Here is a 19,445-nt window from a genome sequence, read left to right on the forward strand (position 1 = left end):
TATATATATATATATATATATGCACACACAATGTTTTATATGATCATTTTTATATTGACACAAATCTGATAGTAGAACATATATATGTATGGACTGTTTACTTTATTTGTCATATAATTACGGCGATCATTTATTGCAATAAAATATTTTAGACAAACGGAAGTCTACGAATTTCTTTATAATTAATTAGATAGATTATGTGAACTTTTTTCATTACGAAGTGGACATCGGTGTTAATATCGTTCTTCATGGATTATATATCTTCACACTCATCTCGTGAAAAATGTATTTTGCCAGACAAGTCTAGTGAGAAATCTTCTTTCCATGTAACAGTTTGTTTTTTTATGGGTATGTGTGTGTGTGTGTGTGTGTGAGGAGGGGGGAGAATAATTAAACCATATCATGTACGACTTGATTAATCGTCAAGATAATGAAATTTGATTTAATAAGCTCTTGGCAGTCGCGTGAAACGTGCATCGCAATGCTTAGTTTAGTTTGTAGATTATATATGTAGTTACTTTCTAGAACAATTTCTTAACTCTATATATCTTGTCTATTGTAGATTAGCTGTGTAATAGGTATTACAAGTCTAATAAAATATTAATGATCTTTGCTTATTGGAAAATATTACTGAATGATTCCTAAATAGCATTCAGCTCGTATATCCGTCACGTGTGACATGCAATAGGATAAATGTGCAGTTGACGATACCTTCGCTCACTCGTCTCTCCTTGCCTCTCTTTACTTTCCTCGGAATTGTTGTAACGCATCGCTGCTTTCTACGCGTTTACACTTTGATTTCGTTTTGCAACCGAAATGACGTAGGCAGATTTACGAGTGAGTTAATGAATGGCAAGTCAACACATTCGATAGTACTTACTCCTCAATAAGAATCTAATATCGGGAACAACGGAAGCAATAAAATTAATCGAGAGTTGCCCGATTGTTCGTCAGACCATACGTGTGTATGTGTGTGCGCGCGCGCGTGTGATTAGATATAACGTTGTCTATAGGCATGTACACGCATGAGCGTTGCGAATGTACCGATATGTCTTGGAGTTTCTCTTCAATACCCTGAATCCTTGTCATTCTGGAACAAACGTATATCCGGTGCATCTGCATACCGCCACGTCGCCGAAGTATGTTAATCTGACATATGCAACCGTCATCACGGCTCGGTCATTAGCTCTTCACGGTTTTTGGAAAATTAATTAAATTAAATGAGATAATTTAAAGTGCACGGACGCTTCCTCGCCGGACTACTCTGCTCCAGTAACTTCCTCGAACCATGCTCGTTTATCCCAGCTTTCCTAGTATCTCGGCTTTCTTTACACCGCTCAATGGGTCGAGTCTCGTCTCTCTACCCTAAAAGTCTATGAGTGCATAGAGGAGGTTCGTGAAAAGACACGGCTAGAGCTGCGATTAACGTGCCGCGCGAGTCGCACGCTCATATAAGGTAGACGCTTACGCATTCGCGAGTCGGGGATGGATGGCGTGCGTGCTCTACATCCGTGACACGGTTCTCGCGGGCGGGCAGGTCGGGTAATGGTCCATCAGAACTACAGGGGCTCGCGCATCATGCTTCCATGCGGCTGTTTATGAATCGCGCGCCGTACATGAGCGCCGTATATGCCGCTTCACCTACACACAAGGACGCGCGAGCGATGAGCCGCTACTCGTTCGCGAGTTTACGGCGCCGGTTTACACGGTGCACCATGCATCGCTGGGAACCAGTTTGCGCTCACGCAGGAGGACGACGACGCCGTTCTCTTCCCTCTAAGAAAAAAGTACGCCGACGACGCTCTCCTTTGCGCGTCGCCGGGTGTCGTGTATATGCACGCCGCGGGAAAACTAGTTTGCGAGCAAAGGACGACAAGCTTCAGCTTCGGTATCGACTTGATCTTCTCTTACGCGCTTGTAAGGTAGTCATGAAGCGATTCATCCCACCACCAAGGACTATCTGAGTCTATCGTGGCAAGCCCAAGCCGTTACGGCCGCTCTCAAGTCTCAAAGCCGTATTAAAGGCAAAAGTGGGCACCACTACCATTCGTCCATAGCCATCGCCACCCGCCATCCGCCCCGTCATCGCCTTGCAGGGGGCCTCTGTATACTTCCTGCGGGAAGTGGTGGGTCAACTTGCGACGACATTGTGCACACCTCGATGTCTACTAAGGCGGAGATCTACGTATATAAACTCGACGGGGCGAGACGCGAGTTCAGAAGTTTCGTGCTACTCCTTCATCTACGTATCGGAAATAGGAAGAGAAGCGCGTTGAAAAGGATTCTTCGTGATACGAGTATCGATCAGCTGATCGATCAGCGAATCGAGAGAAGGGTCACAGCTTTGATTTCTCGCGCAAATCTCGTCTGTCCCTTCTTTACGCCTCTGTAGTTTTCAAGGCTTCGAAGTCAACAGGTAGAGCATTTTATCATTTCCGTTACTTGTGCGGATTATTAAATGTATACGTCGCGTCTCGAAGGCATACGCGTCGACAGTTGTCACCTTACATGTGATTAGCATCTTGCCGTGCGTTAAGTATTACATTTATCGGAGATTTGTTGTGATTTGTGATTTGTTTTGTATGTAATGTAACTGTGTGGAATCTTATTTTTAAAAATTTATTTTAATCTTTTTTAAATTTTCTACTTGTTTTAGATTTATTAAATTTAAATTTTATTTTAAACAAAAATAAAAAGTTTATAATTTTGATTAATTCTTTGTATTGTTAATTAAACATTTTTCGATGATTGTCTTTCAAAGATCATTGATTATTACACATCGTGAAATGTTTTAGCAGAAAAGCATCATGAAGGCGATTTTCATATTGATGTTGTTCGGCCTTGGTGTATGTTTGGCCAATCCTCTGGAGAAGAAGGAAAAGATAAGCGTCGTCGAGCAGCAGTCTGTGACGCTAACAGATCGAGCTAAGTACGAGGAAGAACTTCTTCGAAAACTCAACTCGAAATGCTCCCAAAACGACATCAGCAGTTGCGTGATGTTGAAGTTGGTGACATACATGAACAAGTTGCTGAAGAAGGCTTCGATCGAACTCACGGACGACATTGAAATCAGAAAGACAAGTCAGACGTCAGAAGATGTGATTACGTTCGAGGCCGGCAGAAGCAAAGACGATGAGATTCAGGTCCTTGATCTCGTCGCGAATAAAGTTTACGCCTTCATCAAATCGAGAAGTATTAAATGGAGAATTCTACCAGAAGACGATATCGTTGTATCTGCATCGGAAGACGAGACCGGTTCATTAAACTTGGGCTTGTCTATTGAACGCGCCGATAGACCCGTTCAAGATGGTAATTATATAGTTTTTATAACTATATTCTCTTAGAAAATTTTAAAAGATATTTCAAACACAATTATATATTTAATTGAGTGTTGAGTACCGGGTTCAATAACTTGCAGTAAACGCATTCTAAATAATTTATCTGCTATATTAAATTTAATTTAATTAGACATCATATTTTTATAGATTTTAAAGATTTGATATAAATAAACTTAAAATAAGCTTTGAGATAGAATTCTGTTAAACTCATGTAAAATGTTATTATCTATTTGTCTTTTTTGCAGAGCTTTATTTGTTTTAATTATTCGAAAAGATTATAGAGTTATAATACATATTAGAATTTTTCCTATTATAAAAGTATGCCAGCATTAAATATAATAATTTTGATAAGTAGCATATTTATCGAAATTTATCGAAATCATCATCAAATAATTTTATATTTAAATGACATATTACTTTTATACTAATTTCAATTTTCGCTGTTTTCACATGAGTAAAGTTGTGTCACCGACTGCATAAACAAATAGCTTTCACCTTTAGCTCGTTCATCTGCTCATTCATCTGCTCATCACCGAACTTTACTGCTTTCTCCGTGGAAAGTACAATTATGTATCTGCAATAAGTTGTTTCTTCGTTTTCTGCTTGACTAACCGAAAGTGACAATAGCGTAATTCGTTCCATCTTTTGTAGGCCGTGGAAAGAAGAACAATATGGGTCCGTTAATCGCCGCAGCCGTCTTGAAAATTGGTCTCATCGGCGGTCTTGCGTTCAAGGCTCTTGCCCTCTTGGTCGGCAAGGCTCTCCTTTTGTCGAAGATCGCGCTTCTATTGGCCAGTATCATAGGTCTAAAGAAACTCTTCTCGCAAGGAAAGCACGTGACCTATGAGGTGGTAGCGCATCCTCACCATGGCTCGAGTCATTCGTTCGACCATGGCGGCCACGATAGTTACTCCAGCGGGTGGGCGAGAAGTTTCCACGAACAAACGCCGATTCCTGGACAGCCAGACGCTCACGAGCTGGCTTATGCGGCGCACGTGAAGTGATTGACTCCTACCATTGGAAGCAGGATCCAAAAATCGCCGAGATCGACGTTTGAGATGAGAAGTGCGACGTTCTTGGATCCGTACCAAACGTATTCTTCTGAATCACCGCTAGATTTACATTCCACAGAATATTTATTTCTATCCATAATTATCTATTTTACTGTGTCCTTTTTTCTCTTTCATTTTTTTTATCGTCAATATTGTGATCCTCTTTAACTTTCTTTCACCTTTTCTTTCTCTCTTTTTTCTTTAATACTATTATACCTAAATTTCCGAACGACTGCACGACGCATGAATACGTCAATGACACACAACGACGCACGTGTTTATGACAACGGCGACATCAGGATGTCACATCACGATTTACGGATACGTGGGCAGGAAACTCTTGGATGCGTACGTATGGAGGATACGCGTCACAAGAATCTTACCTACTTTCGCGACTCTACTTGTGAATATAATTGCGGATACTGCGAGACTCTCGTCATTAGAACATCAAATTACGCATGAGCGTTATATTCTTCTCGCTTCTCACATTACAGTATTTAGATCTGTGATATCTCGAGAGCTTAGCTTGTATGTTCGCATTAAACGTTAAACGTGATTATTCTACTTTCAGTTTGTATTCTTACCATATATTTGACACTAGATATAACTGTCATTTCATGTTGAATACAATCTTCATTCTAAATGGATCAAATTCAATGCTGCAGATTATAATATATCTGCATTTGACATTAAATGTGCGCGGTTAAATGAACATGAGAGAATGCTGTTGTTTACCTTTTATTATTTTCATTCTATATTTATTATTCATTTATATATTTATAAGATTTTTAAAATTAAGAATTTTACATTTATTACAGCTAATCACTTTTAACGTTAAATGTTATTCGAAATCAGAACACAAGATGTTATGAAATAAGGTTAAAATCAAGATTTTATATCATAGAATGACATAATATTAAAAACTTTCTAAGCTCTCTTTTCATCAGCTTTTCGGAGATTTCTATGTAATTTTAGTGATCGTGAAGAGAGAAATATATTACTAAATTGTCTCTATTTTTGTAAATAATTAGTAAATAGTAAAATAATTACACATATACTGTGTAATTAATTTAATGATTATTACTCTAAAAATTTTAAATTGAAATGTGTTATCTTCAACAGAGAGTCTTGTAGTGATTTACTTGACACAACAGACGGACAAGATATATAGATTCTTCTTTAACAGAAGAACAATAACTGTGTCACAATGACGAAAAATAATGACTGAACTACACAAAGTGCATGTATATTTTATTTATATTAATATATTAATATACTAAATTAATATACGTTTAATTTATAATTGTCCGAATAATGAGACTGCAAATGTATAATAATATTTTTATATTATTTTTATAAACAAATAAATTATATATTATTTTTATACAACTTTGTTTGTCATTTATAATTATATAAATATAAGCAAATTTTATTTTTATACGTTAAGTATAACAATTTGTATATGTCGTTTTTCTTTTTATACATATGTATGATAAAGCTAAAAAAAATTATAATATGCTCCGATAACTAAAAATAAAAATAAAATCAAGATTTGTTTCTAGTTCAAAACAAGACATTAATATTAAATTAATTGTTATATTTAATAAAATTCTTGAGGGCACCCTTCTGATTCATGTATATGCCTATTGTATAAATTTAACCCTGCAAATCTCCTTTATTTTTTATTTCTCACAATAAAATTTAGGCATAATTGCTTAATTAAAAGTTTTTAGATTGTTAGTAAAATATACGAAAATTAATAGCAAATGATAGTGATTACTTATATTGTAATCTCTCAATACGCTATTTATTTTTGAATATAATTGTCGAGAGATTTACATAATATTTAAATTTAAGATCTGGCCTCCTTTTTTATATGACTGATGTCATTAGAAAAATAACTTTCTAGTAAATCGAAATAGATACGCTTGACTACGCTAAACATAAATCCCTGCGAACGATACGGGTACAACTGTATGCAGCAAATATTTTAGTCACGATCGTTAGTCGTGGTCTATTTAAGACAACTTGTAGACCGGATAGAGCAAAACATAGCATAGACACGAGAATAAAAGTTACCGCGATTTCATGTCCAGGCGATTCATTTCGTTAGTTCGGCTACTTAACAAAACAAAGTTGCGAATTCGTGCGGTAAAAAAATTAGAGACTTAATAATTGTAAAACATGTAACGTTATATTAATTAACATGTTTTGAAAGTGTTAAAGCTGCGATAAAAATTTCGCTAATAAAATATTAATAATTTTATGTTTCTCAAAGAATTTATATCTAATATTTGAATTCCATTCTATATAGTTTAACACAAGATTTAATACTATTATTATATTACTACATAAGTAAAAATTTTACATGAATTTTTCGCAGCAATTAAATCACCAACATATTAAATTAAATGTTAAATACAACGTTTTAATCGCCAGAGATTTTGATGTCTAGGCGTGTAATTATCTTGTTAACTTCTGACGTATATATTTAGTAGACGAATCACTGTAAATTCTTGTAACATGTTATTGTACATATAAAAATACCGCGAAACTTTTTATTTGCAATTTGAAATATATGCGGCATAATAATACAATTATTTAATTTTGATGTACTTTTCATATTATTTATTTTTGATTTTGCGTATATGTATATCTATAGGACGCATATATAACATTTATCCAAGCGAGAATAAAAAATTTGTATGTTTGAAGAGGAATTGGGTACGTCTATCGGATCGAAGGGAAAACTGTCTGGACCACGTGATACACCGGACATTTCTCATTCAAATAAGTTGACCTCCATTTAAGAATGTCCGCTTTCTCCATCCTGATCGGTTTTGAAGGATCCGAAGGATATCCACGAGATAAAGCAGATATGGCGTGGCAGAAAGAGAGTACCGTTTATCTCGTACCATTCAGGAAATCGACTTTCGATTTCCGACGTACGGGGGCATCGCGGACTTGACCCAATTTCTTTATCCTTTTTTCTTTCTCTTTTTCATTTTCGGAAACCGTTCGCACGCGTGACGGAGAAAGAAATTGAAGTCTGGTGTGTTCAAAACCTCGATCGTATACGGATATCGTTGACATACCGATGTTGGTTCGTTAATAAATTTGTTTTTTGAATTTGTCTCAATTACTGTTATTACAAACTGTTACCGCTTGGTATTTAGTAGGCGGTGCCCGAATCGTTTACTATTTATTGCCAGGCAAGCAATCAGCACTATTGATATCGGAAAATTATTATGGTAAGTGGACGGATCTGGAATTAATTGTTGATTTCTTATATGTAGGTCAATCTTTGCCGGTAACCTGGATTCTTTCTTGTTCGAGATGTTCGAGATGCAATTATCTAGATTGGAGATACTAACGGAGCAAAGTGGTGAAAATTGGTTGAATTTCATTACGAAAGACCTGTTATCGCGTAATTATTACGGTACCGGCTTATTCAATATGTTTTCTTTTAGAGAAATAATCTTTTTATTTTTTTGATCTTAAAAATAATATTAAATGCTAATTTATCATAACAATAAAATTTTACAGAATGTTAATATTACTTTAAATTTTTGCAATTGTATCTAACTGAATCAACAGCATTGAATACGAGTTAATAGTTTTTTGTAGACGATTTATATATCGTTATGTTAATTTGAATTAGAAATTTGAATTAGTTCAAAGAGCTCTCCGGTTTTTAAGACTTACCAAATTCTTGTAGTGGACATTTCCTCAGGATTTAGCAGATTTAGATATAATGTATCGTGTCAGACGAAATAGAAGTACAGAAAGAATGGAGAGAGAGAGAAAGAGGAGGGGGGGGGGAGGGGAGAAGAGGCGGCATTTAAATGCAAAAATCTCGTAACGCAATAATGTTATGATAATACAATTGTGATACGGTTCGTTAAATATACTTAATGCCGACACTACGCCGCGTGAGATAAATTTGTAGTAAACCTTTATCTTATGAATGAACTAAAATACAAATGCAAATACCTATGTAACAGATACAGTTGTAAATATCCGCGTTTCAAAGTAAACAGAGCACAGCTTAGCGTGCACTAATTAAAACTATCATATTCGGTACGTAAGTGTGAATTCCGCGTGTGTGTACACGCGATAGATCGCAATTGCTTTCGAGGACGCTAATCTAATTTTAATAGATCGTGCCGTCTTTAAAGCCACGTGTGCTCCGATAAGGTTTATGTAGTCGATCACGATCGTCCGTATGCGATCGAGTCGTGTCGTGGAACGGAAGAATGATTTCGAACCGGCTGTAGTTATACCTACCAGACTCTGCTACGTATATATCGCGGCGTTGGGCATGCGAGGGGAAGTGGAACAGAAGAGAAAGGCACATGGAGATGAACTAGATTTGGATAGTCATCTCTCCTTTCCTTTCATGCGTTCGTCATCCTCGTTCGTCGACGTCTTTGCCTCTTTCTCGTTTTCCTCCACACCCTGGCCCCTTCCCACATACATTCGCATTACTCGCATTCCCCGCTATACGTAAGGGGAATCGTCCTCCTCGTCGTCCTGCGTGTACGTTGACACGATCTACCTGTGTCGGAATAAGATCGCCAATAATCCGCTTCATAGCCATCGGCGACGGCGAGGCGCAACATTTCATGTCGGTTTCTCGCATGGATTCAGACACGGTATGTTCGCATCTATTATTTATCGGAGATGCGTACGATCGCGTTACGATCGATACCGGCGATCACGATTCGAAATCGGTACGTTCTCTTCCGCTCTACTAAAGCGCGGGAAAGAGAGAAAGGAAGGAGAACCGGAGCCATGGCACGAAGAAGAGAGCCGCGGTATCGAATGATCCGGGAGCCGGTAGTACGTGATCTAGAATAGTTAGATCTCGCTAGACGTGGATTACGTCTGGCGGAGCAGGTAAAGGAAATAGGCGGAGGTAGGGAGTAGGGAGCGCGGAAGGTGCGTGAAGGCGTCATCCGCGCCGATGATGGAACCTCGCTCTCGCAAGCCGACCGCGCCGTAACGCTCTGAAACGCGTCGGAAACAAGAATTAAACGAATCGTCGAGGAGACCGGCATCTAAGTGAACGAAAAATTACCGGCTAATGCACAGCAAGAGCAGAGAACGGCGGCCATCGTGCCCGATGCTCTCCTTGCTTTTTTCTTGGTACAATCACCGACCCTCACGTAGATCTATATAAATGGGAATTGCAAGCACTTACGTTGCAGCACTCGGACCTCCGCCGTAGGTTCCGCAGCTTCACCGTACGCACGCGACGTTCCCTTATAGTTTCCACGCGCGGTGGTTTGACGACGTAAAAAAGCGCAGGCATCAAGGCCCGCCGCGATTTCGACGGAGCCCAAATCGTTTTGTTTCGTGACACGCTCGTTTCCACGACGAACGATGCTTTGGATAGACAGCATACCGGGAAACGATCACCGGCGTCTGCACATTTGTCTGGCGTTGGCGATCTGCACGTTCTTGATCGTTGACACGATCGACGCCGCGACGAACGAAAGCAAGGACACATGGACCGGATTCTCAACGTCGTGCACGTCGGAGGACTCGAAGAACGCGTCGGTCTCTTGTCATGGAGTGCGAATCGTACGGAAGATTGTACAACAGCTACTGGAGACCACCAGCAAGGAACGGAACATCGAACTGTTCGACGGGGTATCTCTTGTCGAGGTGCCTGGAAGTGGTTCTACCCGAAAGGCTAGAGTCTTAAAGGGCTTTGGAGGTCTCGGACCCTTCCTACAGTTCCTGGAAGGTAGAGAATTGAGAGTCAAGCTGCCGTCCTTACTCCCCCCGAATCTCGAAACTGCCTTGAAGGAGAGCTTGCCCTCCGAAGCTGAAGGTTTGTAATTCGTTAGCAACGCGAATGTCATTTTAGGAGAAATTTATGAGAATTTCTGAAAATTAAATTTTTTTTTAGCGAGGAAAGGCGAGGGAGGTTTAGGCGGTTTCGGCGGCGGCGGCGGCGGCGGCGGCGGCGGTTTCGGCGGCGGCAAAGGTGGGAAGAAGGGCGGTGGCGGCGGGCTCATTATAATGATGCTTATGATGGGTAAGTGTTCGTGAATAATTACTATTGTATAAAGAGGTGATTAATTGAAACAGATAATTATGTGAAAGTATTCGTTACATTCTATCTAATGACGTGTATGTATATTAAGTGCTATGTCTCGCTCCGTGCGCAAATATTCCGTAAATTTTATTGAAATATTTGAGAATGTTGAATAATTATTTTTGATTTTACATATTTGTGATAAATATATACGCTATTTAAAAGTTTATACTGTAGTTTCCAATTTATATTTTCTATTTATTTAATTATATAAACGAGGAATGCATAAACATATCATTACGTTTAATTATTATTACACGTGTATTACACATGTATTGTTAGTCATTATGTTTTTGACATAATCTTATTTCATATTCGATTCCGTATTATACATAATTGAAATTCTGCTCACTTTAATCTAAAAATTCACTTTTTTCTAACTTATTTAGGTAAGATGATGGCTGCTATGGGCTTCGGCGCATTGGGTCTTTTAGCCATGAAGGCGTTGATGGTTTCGGCACTGGCTTTGATGCTGTCACTGATCGTAGCCGTAAAGAAACTAGCAGGTGGTCACGATGATCACGGCGGCCACCACGTCGTTTATGCGCAGGAAGTTGGCCATCATCATCGCAAAAAGAGATCGTTCGAAGATGTTGACGCCACACAATTGCCCTACCGAGGATACGCCCATCTTTACGCCAACTTGGGACCGTCTTGATACTTTTGATTGTTAATTGCACCAACCTCGCGAGATTGAATTGGTGTACTCCAGCTTCTTAACTCTCTTATCGCTACTAGAGCTTTTCTCAGATAGATACGACTAGATACGACTACGTTGACAACGGCACATTGACATTGCGCTCACGTAATTTACATTTCAGTCACATCATCATTGTCCTCTTATCATCATCGTCACATCGTTCATTTAACACAACGTGCACCCCACATTTCCACAACGTGGCTTTCGTTCCTTTATAGTTTATAAAACTGCAAACGTCAGTCGCGGTAGGAGGGTTAATAGGCGCTGGAAAATGACTGAAGACGTGACGCGACGCAAGATCAGTGACAGTGACAGCGACGAAACGACAATGACTGGGGTACTGATTGACAGCTACGGTAGAAAGTGATATTTAACAAATGCTTGCTCACGAGAAACGTGGTAATTGATCTCTATTGATCCGCCACTTTGACAGGACTCTCAGTGAAAAATCACAGACACGCACCGAAGAAACCAAAGTACGTTGTTTGACTTTTTTATTTATTTATTTATTTTTTTTTACCCACGTATTTATTATTGTGCAACACATGTTAATAAAGCATACGTGTTTGGAAGATACGAAATATTGTGTTCGCATTTATTACCATCTCGATTGAAATGCGACTGTTTTCAAGCTTCGACGATATTTATTAATGACATTATAATGAAATTGCATTGCTTTTTAATTAAACACGTTAAGCAAGACATAAATCACTTTAAGTTAATTTAAACAGAAGCAGCGTTTAGTATGTAATTTTCGGCCAAGCCAGCGTAACATAGCTTATTACTAGAAATTAATAAGACATTTCGTGTAACAGGCTTGGAAATGAAGCGACACGGTTCGCTGGGTCGAGCCCGCCGATGTTTCCCGTTTACTTGCACACGGAACATTGGAAAATCGCAGGAACGAGGTAACGAATCGAGCCAATGAGGAAAGTGTGCCAGCGACCTACCGTGTCGCATATTCACCTGCGTTTACTGGATGAGCGTTTATTTAGCTAACGCGACGTTCGTCGCGCAACGCGTACGCACACGATGCAAAACTAATAATAGTCCGTGCGAATGTCACCTAAGAATAAGTAGACTAATGGAGACAGCGCATCGAAAGTTAAGCTTATTTAGCTAACGCGACCGTACGACGCGGATGTGCAACGAATCTGATTAATAATGAAACTGATGCGTTTCATACATTTGCTTATTCAAGATCGTATTTCATGAAATTTAGAGTCGTTTAAGTTTGGAATGTAGCGGGACTCTGCGGCAATTTGTACGAGGAATTCGGTGTGAATCTCGAGAAAGCCAATTTGAGTCTTTCAGACTTGAAAGATAAATTGCGAGAACACGTCTGTAGACACAAATGCCGGTGCTCGTTTTTATTCGTGGCGTTTCCACACGCGTGCACGTGGATCCAAGCCTGAAGCGGATTGGAGAGCTCGTTGGAAGGAAAAACGGGGGGCGAGGGAGAAAGGGGTAGAGGAGAGGAAGCGACGGAAGAAAGGCTCGATCAAGCGGTGTAAGAGGAACGGATCCTCTTTCTCTTTACGCATCTCTCTATGCCGCTTCTTCTCTGTGTTGGATCCCTCCCACTGCAGTCCTCGGCTCCTTCTTTCTCCACGCGGTAGGGGAAGGAAGAGCTCCGCGGCTAAGACCCACTGGCATACATACCGATCGTTTCCTTTTTTACGTTTCGAATATCATAAAACGTGGAGACTCGCGTTGAAAGCAGCTCAGACGGCGATGCGGTTTCGAACGAAGCCGATCGCTTCTTCTCAACATGTTGCAGTCTGCAATTGCTACAACTCCACCATCTTATATGTGGAATGCCGGATTCAATTAATTCATAATTCGCTGCGTATGCGCAAATCAAATGCTTCACAAAATTTACCATCTAATTTTTATGCTTAATTTTATATCCGTATACATCGCGCTACTTTCCTTATGACTATAGAAAGAATATGAAGATAGTAGTGCATTATGTACGTACGCACGAATGATCGAATCGGGTTCATTTAATTTATATTTAATAAGAATGAAAGCAGTAATGAATTGCAATTACTGTCAACGCGGTGATTAATGGAAACGCAAGATTCATTTTCTTCCCGTTGATCCTTCCCGATAACTTTTACAACTACAAAGGAGTGAATGGGCGACGTATCTATTGTCACTTGAATTACCTTTTATGTTGCTCGATACTCAACCTGTCCTGCCCTCTCTTATTAATTACAACTAGAAATATAACATAAGACGATTTCTTATCATTATTAATGTCCATTATTAATATAAAAACCTATACTAATATCTAATATGTAGCTGATTTATAATCTATTGCTTGTAATGCTCAATGTGGAAAGAATTAATATACCGCGTTTTCTGGCACAGCAACCGCGTTATGGTCCATAGACGAGAAGAACCAGTTGGGCGCGGAAGAGTGCCCCGTTACATTCCACACTCATTACAAACTTCGTAAGGAAATTTAAAATTCAAATTTGATCTGGTTGGCTACCGGTCGATTTTTCAGGTCGTACGCATGTCGATGGCCAACGGGCATTGTAGAATTAATTGAACATTGCATCAGAAATTCCTAGCACAATCGATTGACAGACATTAAACCAGTTACTGACAAGTTCGAAGGCTAGAATATCGAAGACCACCGGCTCTTTTCGATTTAGGACAGGAAACGCAACACGGTTGCTGGATACGCTTTTATGGACGTTGTTGTCCTAAATCGATACGCTTTTTGAGTAGTTCTGTCTTTGCACACGGAATTCTAGATATCGTGGGAACATCTCGACTCATTGGCATATTGGTCTGGAAAGATACCATGACCTCCGAAAGTCGGTGACCTCAATATGTATACATTTACATGTACCAAACTGGTAGTGCAGTCAAAAAGAGAGTGATTTTTTGTGAAAAAGTAAATAAAAAATTTAGAAGAGAGAAAATCTTTCAAATGGGACTTAACGAAAAAAATTTTGAAAATTAAAGAATTAATAAATATTTGTAATACTTAATTCTTACTATAACTTAAAAACTATTTTAATTAACATTAATTACTTTAACATATATAGGACAAGTATATTTATCGTTGTGAAAATGAAATTGAGATAAAGAGAAAATTAAAAATGCCGATTTAAATATAAATTTTCTCGACTTTTTTTGCTAAAATATAATTATTGATTTAAATAAATTATATCAATTTTTTATATGTACAATATGTCTTTAATATCTTACGTTGAAATTTTTTAATACTTTGATAAGAAATTAATTGAGTATAAATATGTCGTTTTAATAGTAATCACTTTAATAATAATCCATGTGACAAGAGCGAGAGTTGGCGTAATCTGTTTAATCGAAATATCCGTTTTTAATCCACATTTCACTGAATGGAATCATACGTCGGATCTACAACGTTGTATTCCTCGTCGCGCAAAGCATAGTGATTTTACTGGGATGGGCGTGCCTGTGGTTTAACGATCATTGCTGTCGTTTTACGTACAGAGGAGAAACTTTGGTTTTACTTTTTAAGGCTTGCTCTTCTGTTGGGAGTGAAGGATCGACGAAAGGATTCTGAGTGCTACCCAATGACCGAGAAAGGATGAATGAGCATTGACGTAAGATCGGGGATGGGAACTCTGTTGTTGTTGAACTTGCTTTTCATTGAATCCCTTCTTATGACGAGAGTATTCGTTGACCGAGTTCAAGACAAGAGTGCTCCTTCCTTACTCCGTAATTATCATGCGCATAAATTAGCACAGAGACGCGTGTGATCTTTAATAATAGCAGAAAATGGACACAGAATGTACAATGCATACAATTTTTTCACTTCCTCTGTTCTACGTCATAACTTTGTTTTATTTAATATGTAACTAATAAAGGAAAGTAATGATTGTAATACGTAAAATGATAAAAAAGTAAATGTTAGAAAATCTGACAAATTTATTAATGAAATTTATATTTTTCATAATATTAAGTTGTATACTATAAAAATATGAGAAATATATGGAAAGATATGTTTCCCATTTTAAAGTTCTAAGTTACATATATTTAACAAATTAAAAAAAAAGTAAAGAGAGAGAGAACACACTTTCTATAGAAAACGTCTAATATAATACTTTCTAACAATAAGTAAAAAAGTTTAATATCTTGTGTTTTTAATATATTTTTTTTCCAAAGTGTAGATAAATATTTTATATTTTACATACATTTCCGATTACATTTCCGCAAATTGGAAATTCTGACTAGTCACAGAACTAATAAGTGTTCCCGCCGCATTGATAATCTTACAATTAGTCTTATTGTTAGATCACTGGCGGTTTCACTTTCTCGGAATTTAAACCCACGCCGCACATACACGCCTGCTGACTGCAAAGGTTTTCTTGATTCTCGCATTGTACCGCTTTACACTCCCCGCAGGAAGAAACGAAATGAAAATCACAAGAGGCGTTATCCGTTGGCCCGTGAGAGTTGCAGGGTCGGAATAGAAAGTGGTGTCCGTGTGTGCCGCAATGAAGGTCGGATCCGGGATGTTTGAACCTGATCTATACCAGTTTTCTTTCATTCATGCTGATCGTGCCCGATATCTGCTCCTTAAATGAACGACGCACGCACGAAGGACTCGTGTACGAAGAGAGAGAGCATGTACGGTAATTTCAAGGCTTTTCTCCTTGAACTGCAACGTTGATTGTCACCGCTAGGAGGCTAGTTGAACTACTTAAGTTATCGCTCGTTATATTACTATTCGCTTACGCGAGCCGGCGTACTGGTGTTTTTCACAAATGAGGTTTTCAGTAGTAAGAGTACTTATAGGATCTATTCAGATATAAAGATTGCGTTATTTGTTCGACTGTCCCATTTTTTACTATCGCTTTTTTTTTATTTATTGGGCGAAGTATAATGCAATAGAATGTAACTTATTAAATGGTTGCGTTTAATAATTACTGCCACGCGAGCTCAGCAATTAGATCTTTTAGGTTTTCATAATTACACACATATACCCTTTCTACTCAATTGAAATAATATCCGCAATTTAAAATGAGTAGGTACGCTGAGACATAATATTTCATCAAGTTTTTTATTGTCTCCCATTGAAGATAATAATGAATATCGACACAATGTTAATAAATTACGATATATCCGACATTTACCAAAGTCGATTAATGCCGAAATTTAAAAGATCGTTGAAAGAGCTTTCTCGAGAATTTATTTACATGAGATTTAACACATTCTTGAAATTCAGGTTTCACCCGTTCTCCAATTTTGAATATGTAAATGTAAAATAATTAGGACAAACTAGAAACACACATATATCTCTAAAGCGAGCACAATTTTATTTGTAGAAATTTCTATTTTAAAAACTAATAATTTGTCATTTCTTATACAGTGTGTTAAAATATTTATATATTAAATTAATTATCATACACATACACACACACATATTTATATGTACTGTTTCATAAAATTATGAAATCTAAGTAGTTAAAGTATGTTATTTAAGTGTAAAAAAACAAATATAAAGTTATTTATAATTTTTTTATATTCAAATATTATTTCTTTTTTATATGATGCAAATGCTGTTTTTTTTAAACTCATATCATTTACAAAATTCAGTAAAAGTAAAGATAAAAAATAAAGTGATAAATAAAGTTACTATGTGTGTGTATGCTTTGTGTATGAAGGTAGAAATATTTTATATCTAATCCAATTTTTTATTCAATCATACCGTTGGAGTAATTTTGCTAATAATGTGATATTGCATATTGTATAACTTGTTTTCTTAAATTTATTATATATTACATTCACATTTAGTCGAAAATCTCAATATTCTACATCAAATGCATTCAACTAAAAATTGCATATTCCGTATCGCAATGTAAAGTTAGTCCAGCTTAAGCTTAGTATGCTTAAGAAGACGTTGTTGGAAGAAAGCGATTTTACTAGCTTTGGAGACGTCCCTCATAGCACCTATACGCCCGGCCTCTATTTGTTTTGTCGTAGGTAGGTCGCAGGTCGCATCTTGATAGACGGCGTGGTCGAACCTCGGTCATAGGTACACTTATCGTCTATTGGGTGAACACATACAGTTAAACAGATGTACCACACATAGGACGTTCACGCATTCATGCATACCAAATAGGAAGAAAAAAAGGAGCCGGTGGGGCAGTCTATGATGGAGACCGTAAAGGAGGGGCCGCTAAATATAAGCTAAACGGATTGTCCCATGGACCACACGAAATTTGACTTCACACGGAGTTTCGGTGAAATCTGAGTTCGTAGATCCACCGGTATCTACGAACTTCCTTTATCTTGTACAAACGCGTCGTACTGCAATCAAGTTTTTATCACACGATCTTGTGAAACTCACAAGGAGTCATGAAGCTGCCAAAGAAAATCTTGATTTTGATGACCGTCGTCGTTTTCACCGCTGGACAAAGCATCGACGAATGTCTGAAGCAAGACAGCATATCCTGCGTGCAGAAGTCACTATACAGGACCGCCAAGGAATTTTTCGCCAAGGATAAACTAGAGCTTGTAAAAGGAGTCAGCCTTGTAAAGAGTAATGCTGACGCCAGGTCTGGCAAAGAACTTGCTTACGATCAAGAGATGGAAGGTGCTAGCGACATCGCGGAAAGACAGAACTCCCTTGAGAACTTTATTAGCGAAGAAGCTGGACAATTTTTGACCGGTCGCAGTCTTAGGGTACATTAAAAATTATTGAAATTTGAGATTATTATATATACACAGAGTGTAACAGTTTAATAACATTTTGATAATTTTAATAAAGTTTTTCTATCTTTTGCTATCTTATATTCAGAGACGCGGCGTGACTAAATTCAAGCCATCCATTTTTTTTCAGATTAATCTCGCATCTGCTTTCGAGAAGATCCGTGAATCGGCTCGTGCTATCAGTGAGTCTGCTCCGCCAGAAATTCGTCAGGCCGTCGACGAGATTGTTGAAGGTAGCGTTAGAATTGATAAATATATTGCAAATCATTTTAATTCTTTATTATATCAATTTACGTATTACAATAAAATTAAATTAACGTTACGTGTCTTACAATTATTTGAACGAATAACTTAATTTGATTGATCTTAATTTAATAAATCTCTTCTAACATTCTAGCTCGAGGCAAGAAAAAGGGAATTCTGAAAGGAATTCTGCCCCTCCTGATTGCCGCGAAAGTGAAGCTTGGTATTTTGGGAGCTCTCACATACTTCGTTACCGGATTCTTAGCGAAGAAGGCGATCGAAGTGTCCGTCGTTTCCCTCATCATCTCCGCTTTCATAGCTTTGAGGAGTTTCTGGTCAGGCAAAACCTACCATCACGACGTCACTCCGTACAATAATGGCTGGAGCGGTGGATGGTCAGGACCCGTCAGCGGTGGATGGTCCAGTCCCGTGGTATCTGGTGGATGGGCCAACGGTGTTTCTTCCGGAGGATGGGAAGATCCTCACGCGCACAGCCAAGCATACTCTGGATATCATCACTAATGACGATCATTGATATATTTTTTTCTTTTCCATTTTTTCATTGAACAACGGGCGATGGGAAGAACGAAATGTTGGCAGAAATCGGATGACTTAAGTCTCACGTTGATCTTTATTCATGCGATCATGGAGATATTTATTCTTATTTATTTTATTATTAAATATTATTTAATAGTGAATAGGGTATCTCTCTGGCCCTTTCGTGATGTACATTAAAACACTCGCTCGCGTACGCGTATGCAGATAGATCGATAAATATAATCAAACTGAAAGGCTAGTCACACACGTATGATTGGTGAAGACGTAACTCGCTAATTACGGAATACGATATTACGTATATGTATGTATTACGACTTCGCCATCGCGACTTTAGCGCGAGTTTTAGCGCGATCACAATCTATGTAATAGAACTTCCTCATTGCAGTTAATTCACAGTTACATCTAGTCCAATACGATGTCCAATATGCAACATATGTCCAATATGCATATTTAGCTATATGCTTACGAATCTGTACGCTTTGTAATATGTAATTCATTAATAGTACTTAAAAAATTCAAATGTGTTAATTATTGAAATCCTTTTTTCTATATTTATATATTTTCATAGTTTGTTTCTTTTTTACAAGATAACAGTGAAAGTGTTTCAATCTTGAAATGATAATTTTGATTGGGCAATTAAGTCCACTAATTTAAAGAAGCTCTTATTGTTTTTATTTTTAACGCAAATTGTTCATGAACAGGAGAAGCTTCAAAAAAGAGAAATCATC

General features: G+C 37.9%; 3 protein-coding genes across 4 annotated transcripts; all 3 read left to right on the forward strand.

The window, feature by feature from the left end:
• Nucleotides 1–2,181: 2,181 nt before the first annotated feature.
• On the forward strand, nucleotides 2,182–5,628 carry LOC105459364. 2 transcript variants are annotated; one of them, XM_011705318.1, is made up of 3 exons: nucleotides 2,182–2,416; nucleotides 2,796–3,309; nucleotides 3,990–5,628. In XM_011705318.1, exons 2-3 carry the CDS (start codon nucleotides 2,808–2,810, stop codon nucleotides 4,340–4,342), a joined length of 855 nt encoding a protein of 284 aa, XP_011703620.1. In that variant the 5' UTR covers nucleotides 2,182–2,416; nucleotides 2,796–2,807; the 3' UTR covers nucleotides 4,343–5,628. The 2 variants fall into 2 exon arrangements, with proteins under 2 accessions (XP_011703620.1, XP_011703619.1); XM_011705317.1 differs by having other exon boundaries at nucleotides 2,799–3,309.
• Nucleotides 5,629–9,775: 4,147 nt separating this feature from the next.
• On the forward strand, nucleotides 9,776–11,154 carry LOC105459365 (nucleolin). Its single transcript, XM_011705319.1, has 3 exons — nucleotides 9,776–10,229; nucleotides 10,308–10,436; nucleotides 10,886–11,154. Exons 1-3 carry the CDS (start codon nucleotides 9,776–9,778, stop codon nucleotides 11,152–11,154), a joined length of 852 nt encoding a protein of 283 aa, XP_011703621.1.
• Nucleotides 11,155–17,198: 6,044 nt separating this feature from the next.
• Nucleotides 17,199–19,233, forward strand: LOC105459366. The gene is made up of 3 exons (XM_011705320.1): nucleotides 17,199–17,889; nucleotides 18,047–18,149; nucleotides 18,314–19,233. The coding sequence occupies exons 1-3, from the start codon at nucleotides 17,563–17,565 to the stop codon at nucleotides 18,679–18,681; spliced, it is 798 nt and encodes a 265-aa protein (XP_011703622.1). The 5' UTR covers nucleotides 17,199–17,562; the 3' UTR covers nucleotides 18,682–19,233.
• Nucleotides 19,234–19,445: the final 212 nt, after the last annotated feature.

Source organism: Wasmannia auropunctata, unplaced genomic scaffold (assembly GCF_000956235.1).
Source record: "Wasmannia auropunctata unplaced genomic scaffold, wasmannia.A_1.0 LD334196.1, whole genome shotgun sequence".
Classification (NCBI taxonomy): domain Eukaryota; kingdom Metazoa; phylum Arthropoda; class Insecta; order Hymenoptera; family Formicidae; genus Wasmannia; species Wasmannia auropunctata.

Bases quoted from the DNA above. Each gene is read 5' to 3' on its own strand.
- LOC105459364 (XM_011705318.1), top strand. From the start codon at position 2,808: ATGAAGGCGATTTTCATATTGATGTTGTTCGGCCTTGGTGTATGTTTG. The intron at 3,310-3,989 runs GTAATTATATAG...CATCTTTTGTAG, and splicing joins CGATAGACCCGTTCAAGATG to GCCGTGGAAAGAAGAACAAT.
- LOC105459365 (XM_011705319.1), top strand. From the start codon at position 9,776: ATGCTTTGGATAGACAGCATACCGGGAAACGATCACCGGCGTCTGCAC. The intron at 10,230-10,307 runs GTTTGTAATTCG...ATTTTTTTTTAG, and splicing joins CTTGCCCTCCGAAGCTGAAG to CGAGGAAAGGCGAGGGAGGT. The intron at 10,437-10,885 runs GTAAGTGTTCGT...TAACTTATTTAG, and splicing joins TATAATGATGCTTATGATGG to GTAAGATGATGGCTGCTATG.
- LOC105459366 (XM_011705320.1), top strand. From the start codon at position 17,563: ATGAAGCTGCCAAAGAAAATCTTGATTTTGATGACCGTCGTCGTTTTC. The intron at 17,890-18,046 runs GTACATTAAAAA...ATTTTTTTTCAG, and splicing joins TGACCGGTCGCAGTCTTAGG to ATTAATCTCGCATCTGCTTT. The intron at 18,150-18,313 runs GTAGCGTTAGAA...CTAACATTCTAG, and splicing joins CGTCGACGAGATTGTTGAAG to CTCGAGGCAAGAAAAAGGGA.